Source organism: Pseudopodoces humilis, chromosome 1 (assembly GCF_049639895.1).
Source record: "Pseudopodoces humilis isolate 2021_Gansu_Grassland_sample_001 chromosome 1, ASM4963989v1, whole genome shotgun sequence".
NCBI classification, from domain to species: domain Eukaryota; kingdom Metazoa; phylum Chordata; class Aves; order Passeriformes; family Paridae; genus Pseudopodoces; species Pseudopodoces humilis.
Genome location: NC_142200.1, coordinates 150,896,213 through 150,919,059, shown reverse-complemented (window position 1 = coordinate 150,919,059; position 22,847 = coordinate 150,896,213). Strand labels below are relative to the sequence as shown.

At 48.5% G+C, this 22,847-nt stretch overlaps 1 protein-coding gene across 1 annotated transcript in view; it reads right to left on the bottom strand.

The window, feature by feature from the left end:
- PTH1R (parathyroid hormone 1 receptor) overlaps positions 1 to 22,847 on the bottom strand; it is an 89,574-nt gene that overhangs the window by 12,990 nt on the left and 53,737 nt on the right. Inside the window, exons 5-9 of the mRNA XM_005532108.3 lie at positions 14,793 to 14,887; positions 12,215 to 12,401; positions 8,948 to 9,101; positions 2,580 to 2,640; positions 418 to 484 (exon numbers count right to left, since the gene is read on the bottom strand). Of these exons, the coding sequence (XP_005532165.1) occupies positions 418 to 484; positions 2,580 to 2,640; positions 8,948 to 9,101; positions 12,215 to 12,401; positions 14,793 to 14,887 (564 nt within the window). The remainder of the gene's footprint in view (positions 1 to 417; positions 485 to 2,579; positions 2,641 to 8,947; positions 9,102 to 12,214; positions 12,402 to 14,792; positions 14,888 to 22,847) is intronic.

The following is a 22,847-nucleotide window of genomic DNA, read 5'->3' as shown; positions in this document are numbered from 1 at the left end:
TCAGAAAGAACGGGATCACCCTGGAACATGCCTGGGAAAAGCTTTGGTCCAGCAACAGACCCCAAATTCCATCTCTTCCTACCGGAGATGCTTGGTAAGAACACGTTATGACCCCTGAGAGTTTCCAGGATCACCTGGCTTGGAAATACCACCTTAAATGTTGGTTTCATTAATGATTTTAGGGTCTTAGCCCTAAAAATGTGGGATTTTTCTCTCCTTGAAGTCACCCACAAACCCTTCTGCCATATTCAGCTGCCAAAATTCCAGGCAGGACAAACATAAACCCCTCGAAAGGGACATGGAGGGGTCATTATAGGGCAGAATTTTTGATAATGGGGTGATTAGAGTGGGAAATCCTGGATCAGCCCTTCCCAAGGACCCAAAGGCCTGCCAGCCCCTCCCTCCTCCCAAACTCACCACGATAGCTGCCAGGATGGGCACCTGAATAATCCACTTTAAATTGCCAGCACTCAAGTCCCAACACCTGAGGAGAGATGGACATCAGGTCAGGAAAGCATCGGAAGAGCCAGCGACTCAAGAATTTCCTTGGAAAAATCCCCCTGGAAGGATGGGTCCCTCCAAAGCCTGCTGGAAGGACTTTCTCTAACCCTGCCTGCACTCCGTGAAACTTTGGGATATCCCTTTTCCTGCTGTTTTGCTATTAAAAAATGACAATAAGAATAATTTTAAGGCTGGGATGGTTCTGCTCTCCAGAGGGTGAAGCTCTTTTTCCACACTCATCCAGACTTGGCCCTTTCCCACATTTTCGCTTCCTTGCCAGAAAAAAATCCCTACATTAAAAGTAATCCAGGTTTCATGAGCACAGGAGAGATGTAGGATCACAGGATCCTGGAATGAGTGGGGTTGGAAGGGACCTTAAAGACGGTTTAATTCCAAATCCCTGCCATGGGAAAGAGGTTGTTCCAAGCCACTTCCAACCTGGCCTTGGACAATTCCAAGGATGAGGCAGCCACAGCTTCTCTGTGTGAACAGTGCCAGGGCCCCCCTACCCTCTCAGGGAAGAATTTTTCCCAATATCCCATCTATCCTTGACCTCTGGCAGTGGGAATTTTCCATTTCCACTCCCCGTGTTCTGTCCCTCCAGTTCCTGATGGATAATCCCTCTCCAGTTTCCCTGTAGGCCTCTCTCGGGATCTGTCCCTGCTCATGGCAGGGGGTTGGATTAGATGACCTTGAAAGGTCTTTTCCAAGCCAACCATTCCATGATTTCCTCTTGGAATACACCTGCACAGCTTCCCATGGGGACAGGTGGTGTCTGACACGCGGTGACGGGGACGGTGCTGGGATTCCACACTCGCTTCCCGGATTTCCTTCAATGCTGCCCTGGCAGGGAGACTCAGCCACATCCCCCCAAATCTTTATCTCCATCCACCTTTGGTCCTTATCCCAGTGAGGACTGGAAGGGCCTGCTGGTGACGTGGATATTGGGATTCTGGGATATTGGGATGTTGGGAGGTTGGGATTTTGGGATATTGGGAAGTTGGGATGTTGGGATATTGGGAAGTTGGGATGTTGGGATATTGGGAAGTTGGGATATTGGGAAGTTGGGATGTTGGGATGTTGGGATATTGGGATGTTGGGATATTGGGATATTGGGATGTTGGGATATTGGGAAGTTGGGATGTTGGGATGTTGGGAAGTTGGGATATTGGGATGTTGAGATGTTGGGATATTGGGATCCAATCCTCCATCTGCCAAGAAGGGGCAGGCTCTATTTGCTCCCAGGAGTTTCCAGCAGTCCTTGGAAAAGCTGACTCAGTGTTAAATATTCTGCTGGAATTCTCTCCAGCTCTGGAGACAGGAATGCCACAGGCTTTTCCTTATCTGATCCAGGTAACCCCCACGTGGCAGCTGCAGTTTTCCCAGGCCAGCTCCTCCAGGAAAGCGAGGCCGGAAAGCCGTCAGTGTTCCCTGGAAGCCACTGTGAGGATGGGCCGGTGTCACACACGTGCCACCCTTCAGTAGCTCTGCTGATCCACCCGTCCAAGCCAGGAGCTGAAATCCCCTTTGGAACGTGGAGTCTTCCCATGCAAAGCCATTTGGGAATGCCTGGGGACCCTCTGCTGGAGGATCCTGGCAAGATGGAAGCGCTTGTGTGGTCAAGCCTGGGAATTTTGGGGAAAAGGCCAGGTTGGATGGGGCTTGGAGCAACCTGAGATAGTGGAAGGAGTCCCTGCCCATGGCAGGGGGTGGAATGGGATGGGCTTTAAGGTCTCTCCCAACCCAAACCATTCTGGGATTGTAAAATCCATGGAGGAGTTGGAGTTCTACCACCCCAGCACCACCAAACTTCTCTGACTGTGCTGCAGCTGCTGTGTCCCAAATTGATTCCAGACAATCCCTTTGTCCCCAGGGATAACCACCACAGGTATTCCCATTTACTGAATCCTGCGAAATGAAAGGAAAAATTACCCTTCCCTTCCATCCACCACCCTCCTCCAAAAGTTAATGACGTCAGAGTAGAATTCCAGCTTTGCCTGGTTCTTTTTCCTTTTGAATCTGAAATCCCACAAAACTCCACACATGAAGGGGAGAGAAGGAAACCCAGTGGGACTTACTCTGTGTCGGCCAGAGTGGCTCTGACGCTGGCCCACACTGTGACAAACACAGCAGGGAGTCCTGCAAGAGAACACAGGTGACACGAGGTCAGCGCGGGACTGAGGGCTCCGGCACCAAAATTCCAGGTGGATTGGGTTAGGGGAAGGTGGAAGGAGCAGTTTTAAATTGTTCAGGAATAACTGAGTCTTGGGAAGGATGAGTTTTCACGTCTAAGAACTGAACTGGTTCAGTTTGGGATGCTCATAGCAAAGACATTGAGGGGCTGGAGCGAGTCCAGGGAAGGGAACGGAGCTGGGAAAGGGGCTGGAGAATTCCTGAGGGAGCTGGGATGGGGCTGGAGAATTCCTGAGGGAGCTGGGAAAGGGGCTGGAGAATTCCTGAGGGAGCTGGGATGGGGCTGGAGAATTCCTGAGGGAGCTGGGAAGGGGCTGGAGAATTCCTGAGGGAGCTGGGAAAGGGGCTGGAGAATTCCTGAGGGAGCTGGGAAAGGGCTGGAGAATTCCTGAGGGAGTTGGGAAAGGGGCTCAGCCTGGAGCAAAGGAGGCTCAGGGGGAATTTCTGGCTCTGCACAAGTCCCTGGCAGGAGGGGACAGCCGGGGGGGTCGGGCTCTGCTCCCAGGGAACAGGGACAGGAGGAGAGGGAACGGCCTCAGGCTGGGCCGGGGGAGGCTCAGTTGGAAATTGGGAAAATTCCTTCCTGGAATGGGCTGTCCAGGCCTGGCCCAGCTGCCCGGGGCAGAGGTGGAGTCTCCATCCCTGTTAGGATGTGACATCCCTGTGGATGTGGCACTTGGGAACATGGTCAGGGCTGGCATTGGCAGAGCTGGGGTTGCTTGGACTCGATGGTCTCCGAGGCCTGAGAGTGCTGGAACCGATTTTGGCCAACTCATCCCATGGGAAGCAGAAAACTCAGGAGCCAGGCTGAGAGAGCTGGGAATGTTCTCCTGGAGAGGAGAAGCTCCAGGGAGAGCTCAGAGCCCCTTGCAGGGCCTGAAGGGGCTCCAGGAGAGCTGGAGAGGGACTGGGGACAAGGGATGGAGGGACAGGACACAGGGAATGGCTCCCACTGTTTGGATGGGATATTGGGAAGGAATTCCTGGCTGGGATGGAATTCCTGGCTGGGATGGAATTCCCAGAGCAGCTGTGGCTGCCCCTGGATCCCTGGAAGTGTCCAAGGCCGGGTTGGACAGGGCTTGGAGCAGCCTGGGACAGTGGGAGGTGGAACGGGATAATCCTCAAGACCCCTTCCAACCCAAACTATTCCATGATTCCATGATTCCAATGGTTTTATGCAGCACACCTTCTCCAAGATATTTCCTCCCTTCCTTCACATCAAGGAAAGGTAGAGCAGGAGTCAGGCTAAGAGAGTTTCTCCCAGAAAATCCCTGGGTGGATTGGAAGCTCTGTTAAATGCAAGAGAGCTGCTGCACGAAGCGGAGAAATGCTGAAATTTAGGATTATGCTTCCAAAATATCCAGCCAAAGGTTCATTCCCAAATGAACCATCCTGATTCCAGCACAGATACCCCAAGCCATCATCTTTTCCCTGGAAAAAAAAAAAATCCCCCCAAATCCAAATGCAACCTTGTATTTATTTTTTTAGGGTCCAGTTATTTGTACAACTGAGTCCCCTACTGGCTTCCCTTAAAAAGCAGGATCCAAGCCACAGTAGCTTCCACAAATTTGGGAAGAATGACCCCTTTCAGGTGGGGAAAAAAAAAAATTATTAAAAAATAAATAAAGGCGACATTTATCAGCGGGGACTGTGAAGAGGCTGTTCCCAGCCTAAGCTCACTGGGGCTCGGGGATAAGCCCAGGCTTAACTTTCAGCATGCACTTAAGTCTCATTAGGGTGCTTAAAGGTTTTCCTGACCACGGGGTGTGGAGCAGGGACGGCTGTGTCCCAAAGCCGGGGACAACGGGGCCCTTATCCCAGCCGGGAGCTGGGAATGCCGAGGTAATATAAGAAAGCATAAATAATTAAACACAGAGCCTCACTCAGGCCCAGAGCTCCTACAAAGCCACATTTATAAGGAATTCATCCCCGTTCCACAATTCCCTGTGGTGCTGGCACTGGGAAGAAAATCCTTGACCTGTCGCACTGGGGACTTGGAACGAGGGAAGGTGACAGGCACCGGATCTTTCCTCCTCCCTGCTATCCACCTATCCATGGAAAGTAGGGCAGGCGCTGGGAAATCATCCAATGGATTGAATTTTTTGGTGCTCATTCCGTTTATACCCACTGAGGAGCTGCTGTGTTGAAGGGCTGTCCATGAAAGATTGGATATTCCCACCATGGCAAAGCTCTAAGGGTGAACGGTGGATTTTTTGGGAGATTGGGATATATTTGGCAGGAATTTGTTCCTCTCTTGCCTGTTCTGAACTTCAGGAGAGGCACAATTCCCATTTTTACTAATCCTCTGCTGACTTCGAGCTCCCAAGCAACAATAAAATAACCAGGGGAAAAGAGTTATCCCTAAAATTCCCAACATGTGCATGGATGGATGGATGGATGGATGGATGATGGATGGAAGGAATCCATGCATGATGGATGGATGGATGGAAGGATGGATGGATGGATGGATGGATGGATGATGGATGGATGATGGATGGATGGATGATGGATGGATGGATGATGGATAGATGGATGATGGATGGATGGATGGATGGATGGAATCCATGGATGGATGATGGATGGATTTTTGGATGGATGGATGGATGGAATCCATGGATGGATGGATGGATGATGGATGGATGGATGGATGGATGGATGATGGATAGATGGATGACGGATGATGGATGGAATCCATGGATGGATGATGGATGGATTTTTGGATGGATGGATGGATGGAATCCATGGATGGATGATGGATGGATTTTTGGATGGATGGATGGATGGAATCCATGGATGGATAGATGGATGATGGATGGATGGATGGAATCCATGGATGGATGATGGAAGTCCTACCCTGATCCAGCCCAGCCCGCCATGCCGTGAGCGACTTGTACAGAATCCACATTGTATGCGCTGTGCATTTCCAGCCCCACACACAGTGTGTACAATGCAGGTGCTATAAAGTCAGGAATCTCCCCAGCAGCCGGAAAATGGGAAAGATCTGCTGGCCACCCCAACCCCTCCAGGGCTTTTCCCGTGTCCGTGTCTCCCAGCAGCTGGAAAAATGGGTTTCAGGCATATGGAGTGAGGGAGCGACTGCTGGAAGGGAATTTAGGAATAAAGACCATGGATCTGGGAATTCTGTCAGTTCCCTGGGATTTAAAGGCCTCTCTGAGGAACGATGCCTGTGTTTTATGAGTCCCTCTGTGTCCCTTTTTCCTGGATGTTAAAAGGGAATAATAATATTAATAATAATAATAATATTAATAATAATAATAATAATAATAATAATAATAATAATAATAATAGTAGCATAATACTTTGAAGGCCTCTGGTCCTGCTTGGTACAAATTTTTCAGGGAAGGATTATTCCTGCTTGGATAAACATGCAGGACTCATCCTCACGGATTTTCGGAGCACGTCCCACCATCCTTTTTTATCTTTTCCAGGTGTCCCTGCAACCCCCAATTTGCTGAAATCCAGGGCAGCCCAGCCGTGTGTGTGGGAATTAACGCGGTGTGAAGGAAAAATGCCAACGGAATCAGCTTGGGTTTCCTGGCTATTGGTCATGGTTCCTAAACTTCCTTCAAAAAACAGCTGCAGGGAGCTGGGAGTCTCCCAAGGGATTTATTGTAGCCCATAATGTCATTATTTATTTATTTGGGGTGGGTGCTGGCAGGGAACGAGTTCCTTTCCATCGGCAGGATGGATCCCTTGGAAGAAGGGAATTGAGGACTTTGATGGAGCGTGTGCCAGTGAGGATGTGGATTGAAAATACCGGACATAAATCCGTGGAGGTGACATCAAAGAATTGCTCTTTGTCCTGCTTTTCCCAGAAATAAAATGTTGTAGGGTGATTTTCACTCCCTGTTTCCACCTCGGAGATTTCCAGGCAGGACAAATTCGACTCTGATTATTGCCTGCATATTCCAGGTTTGAGTGCAAATCTGTCTTTTCTGTGGGATAATTATTTATCCCCGGTTCCCTGTCACTCATTGCTGCGGTGTGGGCGGGATCCAGTGCCCGCTGCAGGGAACTGGAATTTTTCCACTGTCTCCAGTGGCTCCTGGATTGGTTTGCCCTTTCCAGTGCCCAGAAATTATCCAAACAATCCGCCTGAGCGGGTGCCCGTGCGGACATTATCATCCCAATCCAAACAAAGCAATCCCAACTGCCACCGGAGGGATCGTGTGTTCTCATTCCAGAGAAATTTCCACGGGACAGCCTCCTGGAAGCCCGGGGATGCTGGCTGTTGTGACAGGTGTGCCTCCAGCCCTGCGGTCGCTCCGATAAAATGATTATTCCCTGGCAGCGCTCGGGGAGAATTAACGAGAGCAACCATCCCAACGTTTTCCTTTGGTCCTGCTCGTTAAACACACGGCATTATTTTCCAGCCGCTTCCCCCTCTCCTCCTGAATTCCCTCTGGGAAGTTGCTTCTTTGAGTCTGCTCTTTTGCAGTCTGATGTTATTTTTTTTTTGGAGATGGAATTTTTTACAGAGCCTGAAGGTTTGGAGGAAGATGAGTTTATTTCTCTTCTCTAATTCAATTTAGTTGGGGTTTTGTTCATTTGCTTTAGCAAAGAGGTGCCATCCAAAGCCCTCTCTGTCCCTCAGCAGCTGAGATAAGAAATGCCAAGTCCCCAAAATAGAATCCCAAAATAATCTGAGTTACGAGGGACCTTAAATCCCATCTCATTCCACCCCCTGCCAAGGGCAGGGACAACTTCCACTATCCCAGGTTACTCCAACCCCCATTAAATATCTCTTAATTTGTTGATTTTCCCAAATTTTTTTCCAGCTGTCCAGGACTAGGTTTTTCCTGAGAGTTGGAATCCCACTTTGGAATATTTCTGTATTTACGCTTCCCATCTTTATCATCTGTCAGCAGTTTCTGACCCATGGAGCAGCTGATGGCTTGGGAAGCAGCATCTTCCCCATATCCCATTTGGGAAGGAGAAAGGCTGGAGAGAGCCCTGCCCCAGAGTATGGAATCCCAAAAATCTTAAATCCTTCATAAACTCAGTTCTGTGTTCCCTGCCTTGCTCCCAGCTCCACCATTAAGAGAGAGCCACCAACTTTCTTTTCCCATAAAAATCTAGTTCTGGAATGGGGATGGGGTGGTGCACACCTGAACCTTGTCCTAAATTGCAGTCAGGATGCAGCCAGGTGGATTTGGGATATGGAATTTGGGAAGGGGTGCTGAGCCAGGTAGCCACAGCCCCCCCTGGACAGGTTTTCCTGCTGTAATTCCTGTTTAAGCCTGCACCCCATTATCCTTCCTCACATCCTCGAGGATCATCGGAAACATTCCCTGTTCTCCTCCCAACCTCCAGACTCCGAGACAACTGTGGGCAGCTGTTTTATTATCCCAGCACCTCGTAACTCCTGGGAAGCCAAAATTAAAGCCAGGAGCGAACAGAAATCCCATTCTCCTCCAAAATGTGTGTGCCCAAAACGTCTTCTCCTAATGAGCCCCTTCCCTGCACCCACATCCCGCCCCTTTCTCATTACTCAGGGAAAAGATGCCCAAGTTGAAAGAAAAGGAAAATAAAAAAGTCTTCCCCACAAATTGCAGGTTTTCCAGTGGTGTTCCAAGGCTCAGGAGACCTCAGGGATTTGAACCAGCTGAGGTTTGAGGGAGGAAATCAGAGCTTGGGGCTCTCATTGGGAGCAGATGCTCAAAACCTCCCACAGATTTCTGCCTCTCCAGCTCAGCACTGGTTTCTCAACAGGAGATCCTGGGAAGAGATGGGGATAAATCCCTGAAATTGCCTGTCTCATCCCAAATTTAGCCCTCACATTTCCTGCCCTGGAAGGGCGGCAAAACTCTGAGGTGGTGAGGCTCCACCAGAGATTTGTGGCTGCCCCAGATCCCTGGCAGTGCCCAAGGCCAGGTCGGACGGGGTTTGGAGCAGCCTGGGACAGTGGGATGTGTCCCTGCCATGGCAGGGGTGGCACTGGAGGGGCTTTAAGGTCCCTCCCAATCCCAACCCATCCTGGGATTCCCTGGCTCTTTGTGCTGCCTCTCCAAGCCTGGGCTGATCCTTCTGGAGACCCTGGAAGAGCCACAGTGTGAACACCACAACTCTGGAATGATAAAGGATGGAAAAGGGTGGAAAAGTCGTCCTTGCGAGAGCCCCCTGATGCCCATCCTGCCTCCACCCCCTCTCCCATATTTCTGTATATCCACAGTTTCCAGAAACACCTCCAAGAGGCTTTTCCAGGCAGCCACGAGGAGCAGCCATGACTTACCCCAGCCAAATAACGTGAATCCCCAAAGATATTTCTTCTCTGAGAAAAATGCCATGAAGATGAGGCTGTGGAGATAGAGCCCTTCCACCAGGATCCAGTAGTAATTGGTTGCCAGGAAGTAGAGGAAGAAGGTGACAGCTACTTTACAGCCCACCTGCAGGGACCACAGAAGGACAGAGAAGGAACACGGCGTGAAATTCTTGGTGGGGCGGGAAACAGAGGTGGAAAAAGGAAAATAATTAAATCGGATAATTATTATAATAACTACAATAAATTTTTTATTATTTATTATTTTATTTTATTATTTATTTTTTATTATTATTTATTGTTTTATTTTATTATTATTTTATTATTTATTTTATTACTTAATAAATAATTATTATAATAAATATAATAAAATTCTGTTCAGGGGTTTTTTATGAGGGGGGAAATCCGTGGAAGAGCAGGAAGGAAAAAAAGTGGGGGGAAAAAAAGCTCCTGAGCCGAAGATGATTTTTCCTACGTCAGGTGAGTTGGGAAGGAGAGAAAAAGAGATGATGGCGTGATCCTGCTGTCTCCCAGCTCTGTGAGGAGGGGCTCACACACTTCCTAGAGCAGTTGGGTTTCATCTTTCCCTGTGTTTCTTCTTCTCCCTCTGTCCCTTGTCCATGTTGGAGGCCAAAGGGCCTCGGCCTGGGTGTCCTGGTGTCACAGCACCTGGAATCTCCTTCCAGGAGAGACCAAGGTGGGATGAGGTCGCCCCATCCTGCCATGGATGTCCACGCCAGGATCCTCTGGGGTTGTTTTTCTGTCCTCAGCAATTGGGAGCCACTGCAGATGGTTCCTGCTGCCTTTGGAGCTGGGAGCTCCAAGAGCAAACAGAGCCTGGAGGTTTTTCCTTGGAAAACCTGAGCTGCAAGGTGGGAGATCTGGGAGAGGCTTCCAGGACATGCTGGTGTTAAACGGGCTCCTACACTCAGCTCTCGCTCCACACTGAGATGAAATCCTGTAATTTTTTTGGAAGCAAAACTCCAACTGTGACCCAACACTCCCTTGGGGCAGAGCAGGACAAAGCCACCCCTCTTCCCAAATTTCTCAGCTCCAGCAGACAAAGGCTGCAAAATATTGGTGCCACTTTGGGTTTAATCAGTACAAAGCCATTCCCTGTCACTGTGGGTGTCCTGGGAAGTTGGATTTCCCAGGATTTCTGTGTCTGCCCCATCCCTTGGCCCAGCTTTGTGCTGTCCTTTCCTTTGAGAGGAATACAAAGGACTGACAGAAAATGCCAATTGTAATTCCTTGGAAAGAAAAAGAGATTTTTTTAATCCTGGCACAGCCCTTTTGTTAATTTTTTTGTCCATCAATATAGACATCTATACATATATTTGCATATTGATAAGATATGTACACGTTGCACCAATTTTTTTTTTTCACAGACAGAAGAAATTAAAATAGGTTCATTAAAAATCCCCCTAAATTAATTAATTAATATTTTTTATATTTATGAAAAATCCCCACCTAGGCTTGGTAATATTTTCTATATTTATTTTTCATATTCATTGCCTTGTGCAGGGAATGTGAAGCAAAAACTGCCAAGTCCCCACTTCATTTGGATACAAAATAAATGAATTAATTGTCGCCTTCATCTCTTGTTTGCCTCAATTCTGAAGATTGGGAAAAGCCATTAAATGCTAATATCCAAAGAATGCCATGGATTATCCTAATTATTCCTTATAATGATCCCGCCACGAGGAGAAACACCAAACAATGCAGTGAAACATTTTGTGTTCTGTCCAAAAAAATGAGAGCTTTGGAGTGAATTGAGTGAGACTCTGTAAATGAATGACACGGATCTCTGGGATGGGAAAGGAACACAATGACAAAGTCATCCCAGCTGGACACTCGGATGCACTGCGGGACATTCCCAAATCCTCTGATTTTTCACAGGGTGGTGCTGGTCCCTGGTTGTAGCACAAGCTGGGAAAGACTTGAGAAGCCAAGCAAATCCACAGGCAGGAAGGTTTATCCCGGGATCCTTGAGGCTGGAAAAGACCTCCAAGGCCATCGAGTCCAACCTGTGCCTGATCCCCACCAGAGCACCAAGTGCCACATCCAGGAATTCCTTGGACATCTCCAGGGGTGGGGAATCCAAGCCCTCCCTGGACAGTTCCGAGGTCTGGCCACCCTTTCCATGGGGAAATTCCTGCTGGTGTCCAGCCTGAGCCTCCCCTGGCCCAGCCTGAGGCCATTCCCTCTCCTCCTGTCCCTGTTCCCTGGGAGCAGAGCCCAACCCTCCCTGGCTGTCCCCTCATGTCAGGGACTTGTGGGAAGTGAGAAGGGGCCAGATCCAGGATTCCATTCCATGGATTCCATGGGAAATCCTTGATGAAACCAATGACAGGGAGAGCCGAGAGTTTCAGGATGTGGGAAACGTGAGGATGGGCTTAATGCCCCCAAGCACATGGACAATGCAGATATTGCCATCAGAGACTTCTGTACAGCGAAATCCCCGTGGAATTTTGGAGGAGAGTCCAGCTGACCTCAGTTCCATTTTAATTTTGGGACGCTGAGCCAACTCGATTGACTCAACCAATAAAGAGAACCTGAGGTTCAGGTTGGACATCAGCAGGAATTTCCCCATGGAAAGGGGGGTCAGGCATTGGCAGGGGCTGCCCAGGGAGGTTTGGAGTGCCCATCCCTGGACGAGTCCAAGGAATTCCTGGATGTGGCACTTGGGTCTCTGGGCTGGAGACAAGGTGAGGATTGGGAACCCACCAACCATTCCAAGGTTGGATGACCTTGGAATTCTTTTCCAAGCTCAGTGATTCTGCCCAAGGTCCCTCTCACAGACACCACCTCCTTTATGCAGATGAGACCCCCCCCTTTTTTATGACACCACATCCTTCCCCCATTTTCCCTTCCAAAATGATTTTTTTTCCAAATGGGAGGGAGGAAAATCGTGCATTCCCCATCCGTGGAGGTGTTACGAGCCAAGCTGGATGTGCCTTGTGCTGGGATGGTCGGGAACGTTTCCACAGCCGTGAATTCCAGGGGGTCTCAGGGGAATGTAGGTGGGAATCAAACCATCAACCTTGACTGCCATGAGAGAAGATTTTCCTTAGCTCAGGAATGGGGAATCCCTCTGAACCGATGGATTGAGAATGGGAAAGGACGGGAAGAGGCTGTGACAGATGAGTTGGGTGGAAACCTCCCCAAAAAGAGGGTAAGTGTTGAACAGAGAGGACAAAGACATGAATCCTGGGAAAACACTGCTCTGGGAATACTCACAAACTGTGATTTATCCGCCGGAGGTGCTTCCGTGATGGATTTCAAGTCTTCCTCGGAGATCCGCTCCATCTCCTCCAGGGCTGACCCGGAGTACAGGACCGCGTCCTTCACGAAGATGCTGACGGCTCTCAGCATGAAGGACACAAACAGGTGCATGTGGATGTAGTTCCTAGTGCAGTGCAAACGTCTGGAAGAGGAGAAAAAGGATTGGGAAGTTTACTCCAGCTGTTGGATGGAGTCAGGGCCGCTTCCGGCTCTGGAGGGCCCCAGCTTCTCCCCCCAGCGCTGTGTCCCCATGGGGAGCAGAGTGAGGGTCACCTCACTCCCTGCTCTCCCTTGGCCTTGGGAAATGGATTGACACCTTCTCCAGGGGCTTCAGGGAATCATGGAATGGTTTGGGATAGACGGGACTTCAAGCCCACCCAATCCCACCCTCTGCCATGGCAGGGACACCTCCCACTGTCCCAGGTTGCTCCAAGCCCCGTCCAGCCTGGCCTTGGGCACTTCCAGGGATCCAGGGGCAGCCACAGCTGCTCTGGGAATTCCATCCCAGCCCCTCCCCACCCTCCCAGCCAGGAATTCCTTCCTCAAATCTGCTCCAACCCTGCCCTCCAGCAGTGGGAAGCCATTCCCGCTCTCCTATCCACACTTGCCCTTGGATTCCAGAGGCTCCAGAACTTGGGGCCACTGGGAACCTCACAGAGCTTCTTGTAAACCATTAATTTTTATTTTTATTTTGCCCAGCTCAATTTAGGAGCAGCTCCAGCAGAAACTCCGGTGTGCTGGGCTGTTCTCCCAGTTTTCCTGCTGTAAATGTTATCCTTTGGAGCAGTTTGTGGGCTCCACCCCAGCAACAGCAGCAGTGACCCCACAAATCCTGGTTGTAAAGCGCTTTAAGGTCCTTTTAGGAGGAAAAGCTTTTTTGGGGATGGTGAGAGGGGAATGGGTCAGAACGAGGGAGAAGAGGTGCATTTTAGAATCAGGATTTTTGGGAACTGACCTCTTTGGGTGCCCTCCATCCTCTGGAGCTCTGGATTTATGAATGGATTTATATCCTCTTAAATCCCAATAACCTGCACTAATTAATGGTTATGTTTTTATCCCTTTTGCAGGACGTTATGATAACATCAACAGTTGCTCTCTGAGCTTTTATAATCCAAATTACACCAAGTGGAACTGGTGAGGTCTAAATTGGCTTTGCTCCCTGCGTTTGAAAGGGAGTCGTCGCCAATCTCCAGATTATCGAGGATAAAATCCGGCTCGATCCCGGCTGCTGCTCTGATCCTTGGGATAAAGATGCTCCACCACAGCTGCCCAGGTGGTCTGGGCTGGAAATGAAACGAGTGGGATAGATATGGAAAAAGGAAAACCAGGATTTCTCTCGCACACATGGACACGGAATATTTTAACAACCTTGCCAGTGTCCAGTGGGAAATCAGTGGAGGGAAAATGTTGGGAGAACAGGAGCGTGGCGGAGGGATGGGGTCTGCAGCTCCCTTTGGATTGGGTCTGTCACGGATTTGGGATTTGCTATCCAAGCAAACCGCCCTGACACCTTTTGCTGCCTGACGAGAGCTCCGAGCACTCTCAGAGCCCAAAGCCCCACGTTTCATTCCCAGTGTTCCATGTCGAGGGCTTGGCTCGAGCTTCCCAAATCCCGCTGCAGACACCACGTGGCTGTCGTGGCCCCCACCAGCTCTGATCCACGTCCCGTGGGTTTTTTTAGGAGAAGACACGAGCAGGCATCGAAGGGAAGCAAATCTGGGGCTCAGGGTTTGGGGTCACCCTTCTCTGTCAGGTCACCAGACAGAACATTCCCAAAGGACAAATTCCTGGATATGGGTGACACCTTTCATCCCGCCCACCCCTCGCTGTCTGTGCCTGCAAGAATCCCAGGATCCCAGAATGGTTCGGGCTGGAAGAGACCGTAAATATCCCATTCCAACTATCCCAGGTTGCTCCAAGCCCTGTCCAACCTGGCCTTGGGCACTTCCAGGGATGGAAGATGCAACACTGGATTGAGGAATGGACAATGAGGGTTCAAAGTGGTATTTAGGGGTTTAAATCCCTTGGCAGGGGTGGTGGGAAGGGAGGGCACACGATGGGGTCAGGAGGGTCATTTTTGGATCCCTGGGAAGAGCAGCAGCGTGGGGAGATTGGAGAAATCAGCCTGGGAGTTTTCCATCCATTTCAACTGCTTTATCCTTCGAGAACACCTGGATTTAGAGTGGAATTTCCCTCAGGAAATCGTATTTCTCTGCAAATCAGCCACCTAAAGCTAAACCAGCCACCCGCAGGGACAATAGGGACAGAAATTCCTGGACAGTCTTCCAAGGGATTCCTGGAAGATTTGCTACAAAGAGGGCCTGGAAAACTCCACCTGAGGGAAGCAGAAGGAATTTCAACATCCCACTCGCCGTCCCGCGGGAAGTTTTCCCTAGGACACCCTAACACAGCCCAAATCCCAGACGCCACCACCACCGCCGGCGGCTTCCTGAAGCGTGCCACCCCAGTTTTATCCTCCCGGAAAAACCTGAGGCTTTTCCGGTGTTGCTTAGGTAAAAACAGAGCCGCCTACCTGAAGTATCCCAGGATAAGGACAGCAACTGTGAGGGATCCCAGGGAGATGGAGTATCCAACAGTATAAATCAAATAGAGGCGATCAAAGACCTCCTGCAGCAGAAACGATGGAGAAAACAGCGTCACACGGGGAACTGCTGCACCACACAACCCTGGCAGCACACAGAGCCCGGATCCTTGGGGATTCCCATCTTTTTGGAAGCTTGGGAAGCGGGGTCTGTGTTCCCTGAGGTGGGGAGGTGGGATTTTCCCTGTGGGATTTTCCCCAAGGGATTAACAATGGAGTGGGGTTAATCCCGTGCCTGGGAATCTCGCGGCATTTTCATCCCAGAGGAACCCAAAGTGCTTTACAAACTCCTGGCCCAATTCAGGGATCACTTGGGAATTTTTTCCTGGACAAAACGCCTGCTGAGCTGGGAATTTTGCAAGGGATTAACAATGGAGTGGGGTTAATCCCATGCTTGGGAATCTCACGGCATTTTCATCCCAAAGGAACCCAAAGCGCTTTACAAACTCCTGGCCCAATTCAGGGATCACTTGGCAATTTTTCCCTGGACAAAATGCCTTCTGGGCTGGGAATTTTGCTGGAATTGCACAATTTAGCCGTTGCTGGATGACTGATGTCCAGCCTAGGCAAGTGTCACCCACACCAGAAAACACGGGAAGGAAATACTTTGGCTATGGGATACGAGGGGAAAAAAAATCACCTGCATTTATTTTTCCCGTTTTGAAACCCCAAGCAACGTCTGCCTGTGGTTATCCAATCCAGACACAACCGGAGCTTGCCAAAATCCCATTGGAAAAGATCCTGTCACAGGGTAGTTCCTAATAATTAATCCTTTAGGAATTAAGAATTTAGGAACTTTAGGTTGTTGTTTCCTGAAGTTGGCCTCGAAACCCTGAGGTTTCCAACAAACATTGGGAGATTTTCCTTGATCCTGCTGGGACTTGCAGCTGAACTCAGGGATTCCTGGAAAGGGTTAAAATTCCTGCCCACCCCTGTCCCGGCCTGTCCTGCTTTTCCCAGACCGATTTTAGCAATAAATCCCAAAAAAACCCCTACAAATTCAGCATCTTTCTCCTCATTCCCTCCTTTCCCTTGCCCTGCCCACTGGGCTGCAATAACGTCAGGAATGCTGGGCCCTGAATGACAGCTCTGATTGGGATTTGAGGCTTGGAACGCTGTCCTGGAATGCCAAACCTCAGCCCTATTACATCAGAATCCGCAGATTTGGGAATGTTTCTCTGCGGTTTGCGCTGGAGGAGCGAAGCCCTTGCCAATATTAATTTACTGAGTGTGTCTGTGCGTATTTATGGGATATTTTTATAGATTTTTATAGATCTGTCTGTGCAGGCAGCAGGCCCTGAAAAGCCAAGAAAAGGAGATTTCAAAGCTTTCAGGGAAAAATATCCTGGCGTGATTTTCCTGCTGCCAAGCTGGAATCCTCTTGGAGCTGGAAAGCGTTTGACTCCAGAGTAAAAAATATAATAATAATATAAATAAAATATAAAAATAAAAATAGAAAAAAAACACTATTATTATTAATAATGTAAATATAACTATAACTATTTATAATAAATAAAATATATATTTTATATATAAATATATATAGAATATAAATATATATAAATATATATAGTAAAATATTTTAAAAAGTAACAATGATAATGATGATGATGATGATGATAGTATTAATAATAATAATAATAATAATAATAATAATAATAATAATAAACATAATAATAAACAGCTTCTCACTCCAAGGTTGGAATTCTCAGTAACCCAACAGAAGGAGGTGCCCCAAATCCCACTTGGAGTCACTGGAAAGCTGTTGGGAAATGTGATTTCTTGGATGAACTTCTCAGATCTTTGGGGAAAGCCTTAGGAGCAAAAAATTGAGGCTCTCCATTTCCACTTCTCCCTCACTTGGAGCTGAGGACTGGTTGTTCCCAGGAACTTTTCCTCCCTGGATTTACCCATGAGGGAAAAAAATCTCCAAAGGAATTCCAAGTCTCCCAAGGTTTTCCCATGGAAACCACAATGAACAACTAGGAAAGGTCCTCCAGGTAGGGAAATACTGAATGATCTGCAGTGATGATCTCCATGGTCTGAGGAGCATCCTTAGGGAGCTGAGATGGATGGGAAGTTAAATAATCCCCAGAAAACCACAAAGGTCGCGATGGCCAAGCCATGGACACAACGTGGAGCTCCATCACTCCAGGGAGTTCCCACCTGAGGCCTCCTGGAAGTCCAGCCTGAGGAGACCATCCCTGGTCATCCATCGGTGGAAGAGGCCAAACCTGGCCTTGCCATGAGGTCCTGGTTTATAAAGTGTGATAATGAAACTTGAATTGACTTTAATTTTAATTTAAATTTAATGATAATTAAACTAAATTAAATTTAATTATCATTTAATCGAAGCATTCAGGGCTTCATGGAGGTGTCCCTGCCCACGACACAGAGCTGGAACTGGCTGAGCTTTAAGGTCTGTTCCAACCCCAACCAATTCAGGATTCCATGATTCCACAAATTTGATTCCTGCAGGAGCCCTCCACTCTTTCAACTGCTGCCATGTGTGCAAAAGGAAAAGGAAAACCAGACGGAGCAGGAATTTTCTGGTGGCAAATCCTATCCCGAGTTTCATGGTTTGCTGCTTTGAGTGATAAACAAAGCCAGAAAATCTCTGTCCTTGCTTTTCTTGCCTTTTTTTTTCCTTTTTTTTCCTTTTCTTTTCTTTTCTTTCTTTTTTTTTTTTTTTGCAGGAAAATGGGACTAAATAAAAAGCTAAATGGGATATTCACAAAATGGGATATTCACAAAACGGGATATTCACAAAATGAGATATTCACAAAACGGGATATTCACAAAGTGGGATATTCACAAAATGGGATATTCACAAAATGGGATATTCACAAAACGGGATATTCACCGAATGGGATATTTACCAAATGGGATATTCACAAAATGGGATATTCACAAAATGGGATATTCACAAAACGGGATATTCACAAAACGGGATATTCACAAAATGGGATATTCACAAAATGGGATATTTACCAAATGGGATATTCACAAAACGGGATATTCACAAAATGGGATATTCACAAAAGGCACAGAACAGGCTCTGATTTCCAAAGCTTCAGGGAAAACTTTAGGTGCTGATGATCCTGTTCCTGCAGGACTCTGTTCCCCTCATCCATCCCTCTTAAAACCCTCTTAAATCCCCCCAATCTGAGAGTCGCTGGGATTGGCTCTCACAAAAGACCCCCAATTTAGCCTCAGACACCCCAATTTAGCCTCAGACACCCCAATTTAGACATGCGTGTCCACAAAAATCATCTTTAAGCTCCTTTCCAACCCAAACCATTCCAGGATTCTGGGATTCTATTTCCAGGAAAGCACCACACCAAATCCACAGGCATGGAATGAGGACGGCACCTCGGGGTTAATTGAAATTATGAACAAAACATCTCTCGGATAATTTGTTTTACTCCTCCACGGCCTTTAAAAACCTCTGCCCGCGTCCTGCTGCAAATGCCTGACGCTTTGCTGGCATGCCTCGGCGGAATTCGGGATACAACAATCCAAACCCGTTCCTGTGCTGTCACTTTGAGCCTCCACAAAGTTGTTTGCTTTTCCCAGGACCCCAGAGAGCTCCAGGATTGCTGCTTGGAACAATGGAGTTTAGATAAAGCAGCCCTGCAACACGCTGGGCCCTTCCCATTGTGTTTGGAAGGGGATGGATTCTCCAGGCCCCTCCGAATTCCCGGGAAGCCGTAAAACCCTCATGCTACAGACAAGCAGGAGCAGATGAAGACAGGGCTGAGGTTGGATCTTAGGATGGCCCATCCTGCTGGTGGCTCCCAAGCCGAGCCAACCTCCCAAGTTGCTGGCTCCGACTCCCCTTCCCCGGGATTTCGGGAGAGGGAGATTCCACTCACCCTTCAGCTCATCCTTGGGAAGAGGATGGGTTAGACCTGCCATAAAAATAAGCTCTGTTTGGCATCCCTGCTCTTTTGGGGGAGATGGGAATGAGGGAAATCCCTGGTTTTTGACCCAAACATGCCATTGCTGCTGCCAGTGTTGGAAAAAGTGACCGGAAAAAGGATCTGGCTGCTATTGGCTGGATGTGTGGAAGGTAAGGGATCCGCAGTCGGCGGCTCTATGGAATTTGGGGAGGAATGGGCTAAAAAGCTGCCCGAGGATCATCACTTGTCCTTTGTGCTGCATTTTATCCAAAGAGTGAGGAGCTCAAGGAATACAGGTCACCCTCACTCCTGGTTTTAAGGGAATTTAGGGAACAAAAGGAGAAGGGCCAGGCCAATGGTCCTTTCAGCTCCACTCCCCGTCTCCTTTGTGGCCAGGAAGGGGTGCTTAGGGAAGAGTGTGGGAACAGAACAAATCCACAATAAATATGATTTGGAGCTGCTGGAATGATCCAGAGGAGGTCCCGGAGCTGCTCCAGTGCTGGAGCCAGGCTGGGAGAGCTGGGAATGTTCCCCTGGAGAGGAGAAGCTCCAGGGAGAGCTCAGAGCCCCTTGCAGGGCCTGAAGGGGCTCCAGGAGAGCTGGAGAGGGACTGGGGACAAGACAGGATGAGGGGATTGGGTTCAAATTGAAAGAGAGTCGAATTAGATGGGATATTGGGAAGGAATTCCTGGCTGGGAGGGTGGGGAGGGATGAGAATGGAATTCCCAGAGCAGCTGTGGCTGTCCCTGGATCCCTGGCAGTGACCAAGGCTGGACACAGCTTGGAGCATCCTGGGACAGTGGAAGGTCCCTGCCATGAGGGACAAGACCACCCAGTGCCACCCCCTGCCATGGACAGGGACACCTCCCACTATCCCAGGGTGCTCCAAACCCCGTCCAACCCAGACTTGGACACTGCCAGGGATCCAGGTCACAGCTGCCCCGGGAATTCCATCCCAGGCAGGAATTTCTTCCCAAAAGTTCAGAGGAAGCTGGGACGATTGGAGCAGGTTCCTCTTATCCTCTCCTCTTCTCATCCCGTGTCCATCACCGATGGATGGGGAGTGTGGAACTCCAGTCCCTTTGACCACTGCAAGGTCTTGGAATCATGGAATGCTTTGGGAAGGGGCCTTAGAGCCCATCCAGTGCCAGCCCTGTCATGGCAGGGACATTCCCACTATCCCAGGGTGCTCCAAACCCCGTCCAACCCGGCCTTGGACACTTCCAGCTGATTGTCCACTCCTTCTTTCATGTTATCTGGAAGGAATTTGAGAAAACACTTCCCTGGATTGCTTCATCCTACCTGGCTAAAGGAGGAATCAACCTCTGGGGCTGCCAGTTCCCATCCTCCAGTGGAATTTTTCCCTGAGGAAGCAGCCCAGGAGCAGTTGCTCCCGGGGCAGTTACAAGCTGTTAATTCTCCGGGCTCTGATGGCTTTAACACACTTTGCTCTTTGCAGAGAGCAGTTTCCGAGCTGCTCTGTGTGAAATAATCCCCATTTCTTCGGGGCAGGACACCAATTTGCTCTGGGGCCCTCTGTTTGCTGCTTTGGCCAATCTTAAAATTATCCCAGCACGGCTAAAATGGGAAAACTCTCCACCTAAACAAACATCCCTGGCTGGAGATGTGTGCACGCACGTGGTGTTTATTTAGGCGTGGATATCTCCAGCTATCTATAGGTTCAGGCCTATTTCCAGAGATAGCCACCAAATCCATGTATTTATAGCCACAGACAGTTGGGTTAGGGTTTGTTGTTTTTTTTTCCTCCTAAAAGCCCAGTTTCTTAAAATTCCCTCTGGTTGCATCTGCTCGGAGTCAGCCACAATCTCCTGGCAGAACGCTGGGGAAATGCAGCTGTTGGTGGTGACGCAAAGATGCCGCTCCCCAGGGAGGGAAATAATAATAGAAAACGATCTCTCGCTCAAGACGACAGCTCTATGTGGCCAAATTCCCCCGTTCTGACATCTCTGGATGTATTTACTCCATGAAAAAGAGATATCAAAGGGAGGTTTATTAATCCCAGCGTTGCAGGGCCACATTGAAGTGTGACAAGAGGCCTTCTGTGCTCTCTGTGAGCAAAGTCACACCATGCTGAGGGGAAAAGTGCATTTTTCCCCCCCTTTTTTATTTCCAGCGTGGTTTTCACACCCCAAAGCCTAAGAAACCTGCAGTGGATGCACAGATATTGTTTAATTTGTCACCAGAATTCAGCCACCTCTGTGATAAAATCGGGGAACTCCGTGACAAGGCACAGAATTGCTGAGGCGAGGCCGGGCCTGAGGGAAAGGCCTCTTGCAAATACAATAATAATAGTAATAGTAATAATAATAATAATAATAATAATAATAGTAATAATAATAATAATAATGATAATAATGAGATGTTGAAAATTTACTCCATGAAAAAGAGATATCAAAGGAAAGTTTATAATCCCCTTAAGCTTGACAAGAGGCCTTCTGTGCTCTCTGTGGGCAAAGTCACACCACACTGAGGGGAAAAAGTGCATTTTTCCCCTCTCTTTTACTTCCAGAGTGGTTTTCACACCCCAAAAAACCCACAGTGGATGCACTTTATTTGCCACAATAATTCAGCCACCTCTGTGATAAAATCAGGGAACTCTGTGACAAGGCACAGAATCGCTGAGGTGAGGCCGGGCCTGAGGGAAAGGCCTCTTGCAATTATAATAATGATAATGATAATGATAATGATAATGATAATGATAATGATAATGATAATGATAATAATAATAATAATAAATTTTAGATGTCATTAAAAAGCATTAGTTGATTGAGATACGATTTCAAAGCTGGCAGAAACATCCATTTTTTCCGTGTTCTTTGCCCTGGGTAAGCACCACTTATGTAAGACCAGCCTGGTCACTTAATGTGAACAGTGATGATGGTTTAATTTGTCTTCATATTAAATATCATTCCATTCACCTTTGGAGCCATGACAGAAAATTCCTGGCAAAAGATGCCTCAGCTTTGGGTACAGAATAATGAGGAGGAGGATTTGGGGGTGGGTAATTAACACAGCTCATTTAGGGAGAGCTCATGAGGAGCAGGAATTTCCCAAGAGGCTGAGATTAACAGGAGGAATCACCACGGGAGATTTTGCTTTCAGCCTTTTCAATCACCCTGGAGGTGGAAAGTCTCCATTTCTGCCTCTGTGGTGGGAATAAAAAATGAGCAACTCTGCTCTTCTTCGCGCCCTTCCTTTACCAGGTCACCCTGACAAGTCCTGCTTGTGGGAGGGTGAAAGGAAAGGATGTCCTTTCCCTGGGGGAAATCTTGGATTGGGGGAAATCAGCTGGACAATTCCCACCCCAGGATGCGGCTGAGGGTAGTGGGTCAGAGGAGATGATTTCAGAGAGGTCAAAAGTCTGCGCTTTGATCACGGTGCTCGATGACTCTCACACCTGTTCCAGGAGCTTCCCAGAAAATTCTGGGGCTAGAAGAGCTCTTTTCTAAGTTCTAAGAACTGGGAAAAATCCCACCAAACTGGTTTGGGAAGGGAACTTCATCCAGCCCTTTGCTGGAGTGGCTGGAGCAGCACCCAGCACACACAACCTTCTGCCCCTTGCCCATGTGAGAGAAAAAACTCATTTCCTCCTTTCCCTCATTTCCTAAATCTCTTCATTCATGAGCTGCTTCACTCTTGAGGAGAAAAAAGAGCGAACTTTGGAACAACCCAAAAGAGCGAACTTTTTGAATAACCGGAAAAAAAAAAGGAAAAAAACCCCAAACAAACAACAAAAAAACCCAAACCAAAACAAAACCCCGACCCCAAAAAACCCTACTCTGTGGTTAGATTTCGAATTAAGAACATTGTCCCGAAGGGCCTCTGGATCATCCTCAAGGAAGCTGTGGTTAGATCCTTATCTCCGGCTGTCTGGGCTAATCCTCCCTGCGGCTCATCAGCCCCTAACGCCGTGCCCCAGATCCGAGGGGACTCTTCCAAGAACCACTGGAAAACCAGAGGGTTTGGATAAATTCTTTGGGAATTACAGGTGCGTGTGGGTGGGAACGTCATTCTCTGTGGGACAAGGAGGTCACATCCTCCCGAGTGACACCAGGGACAGCTT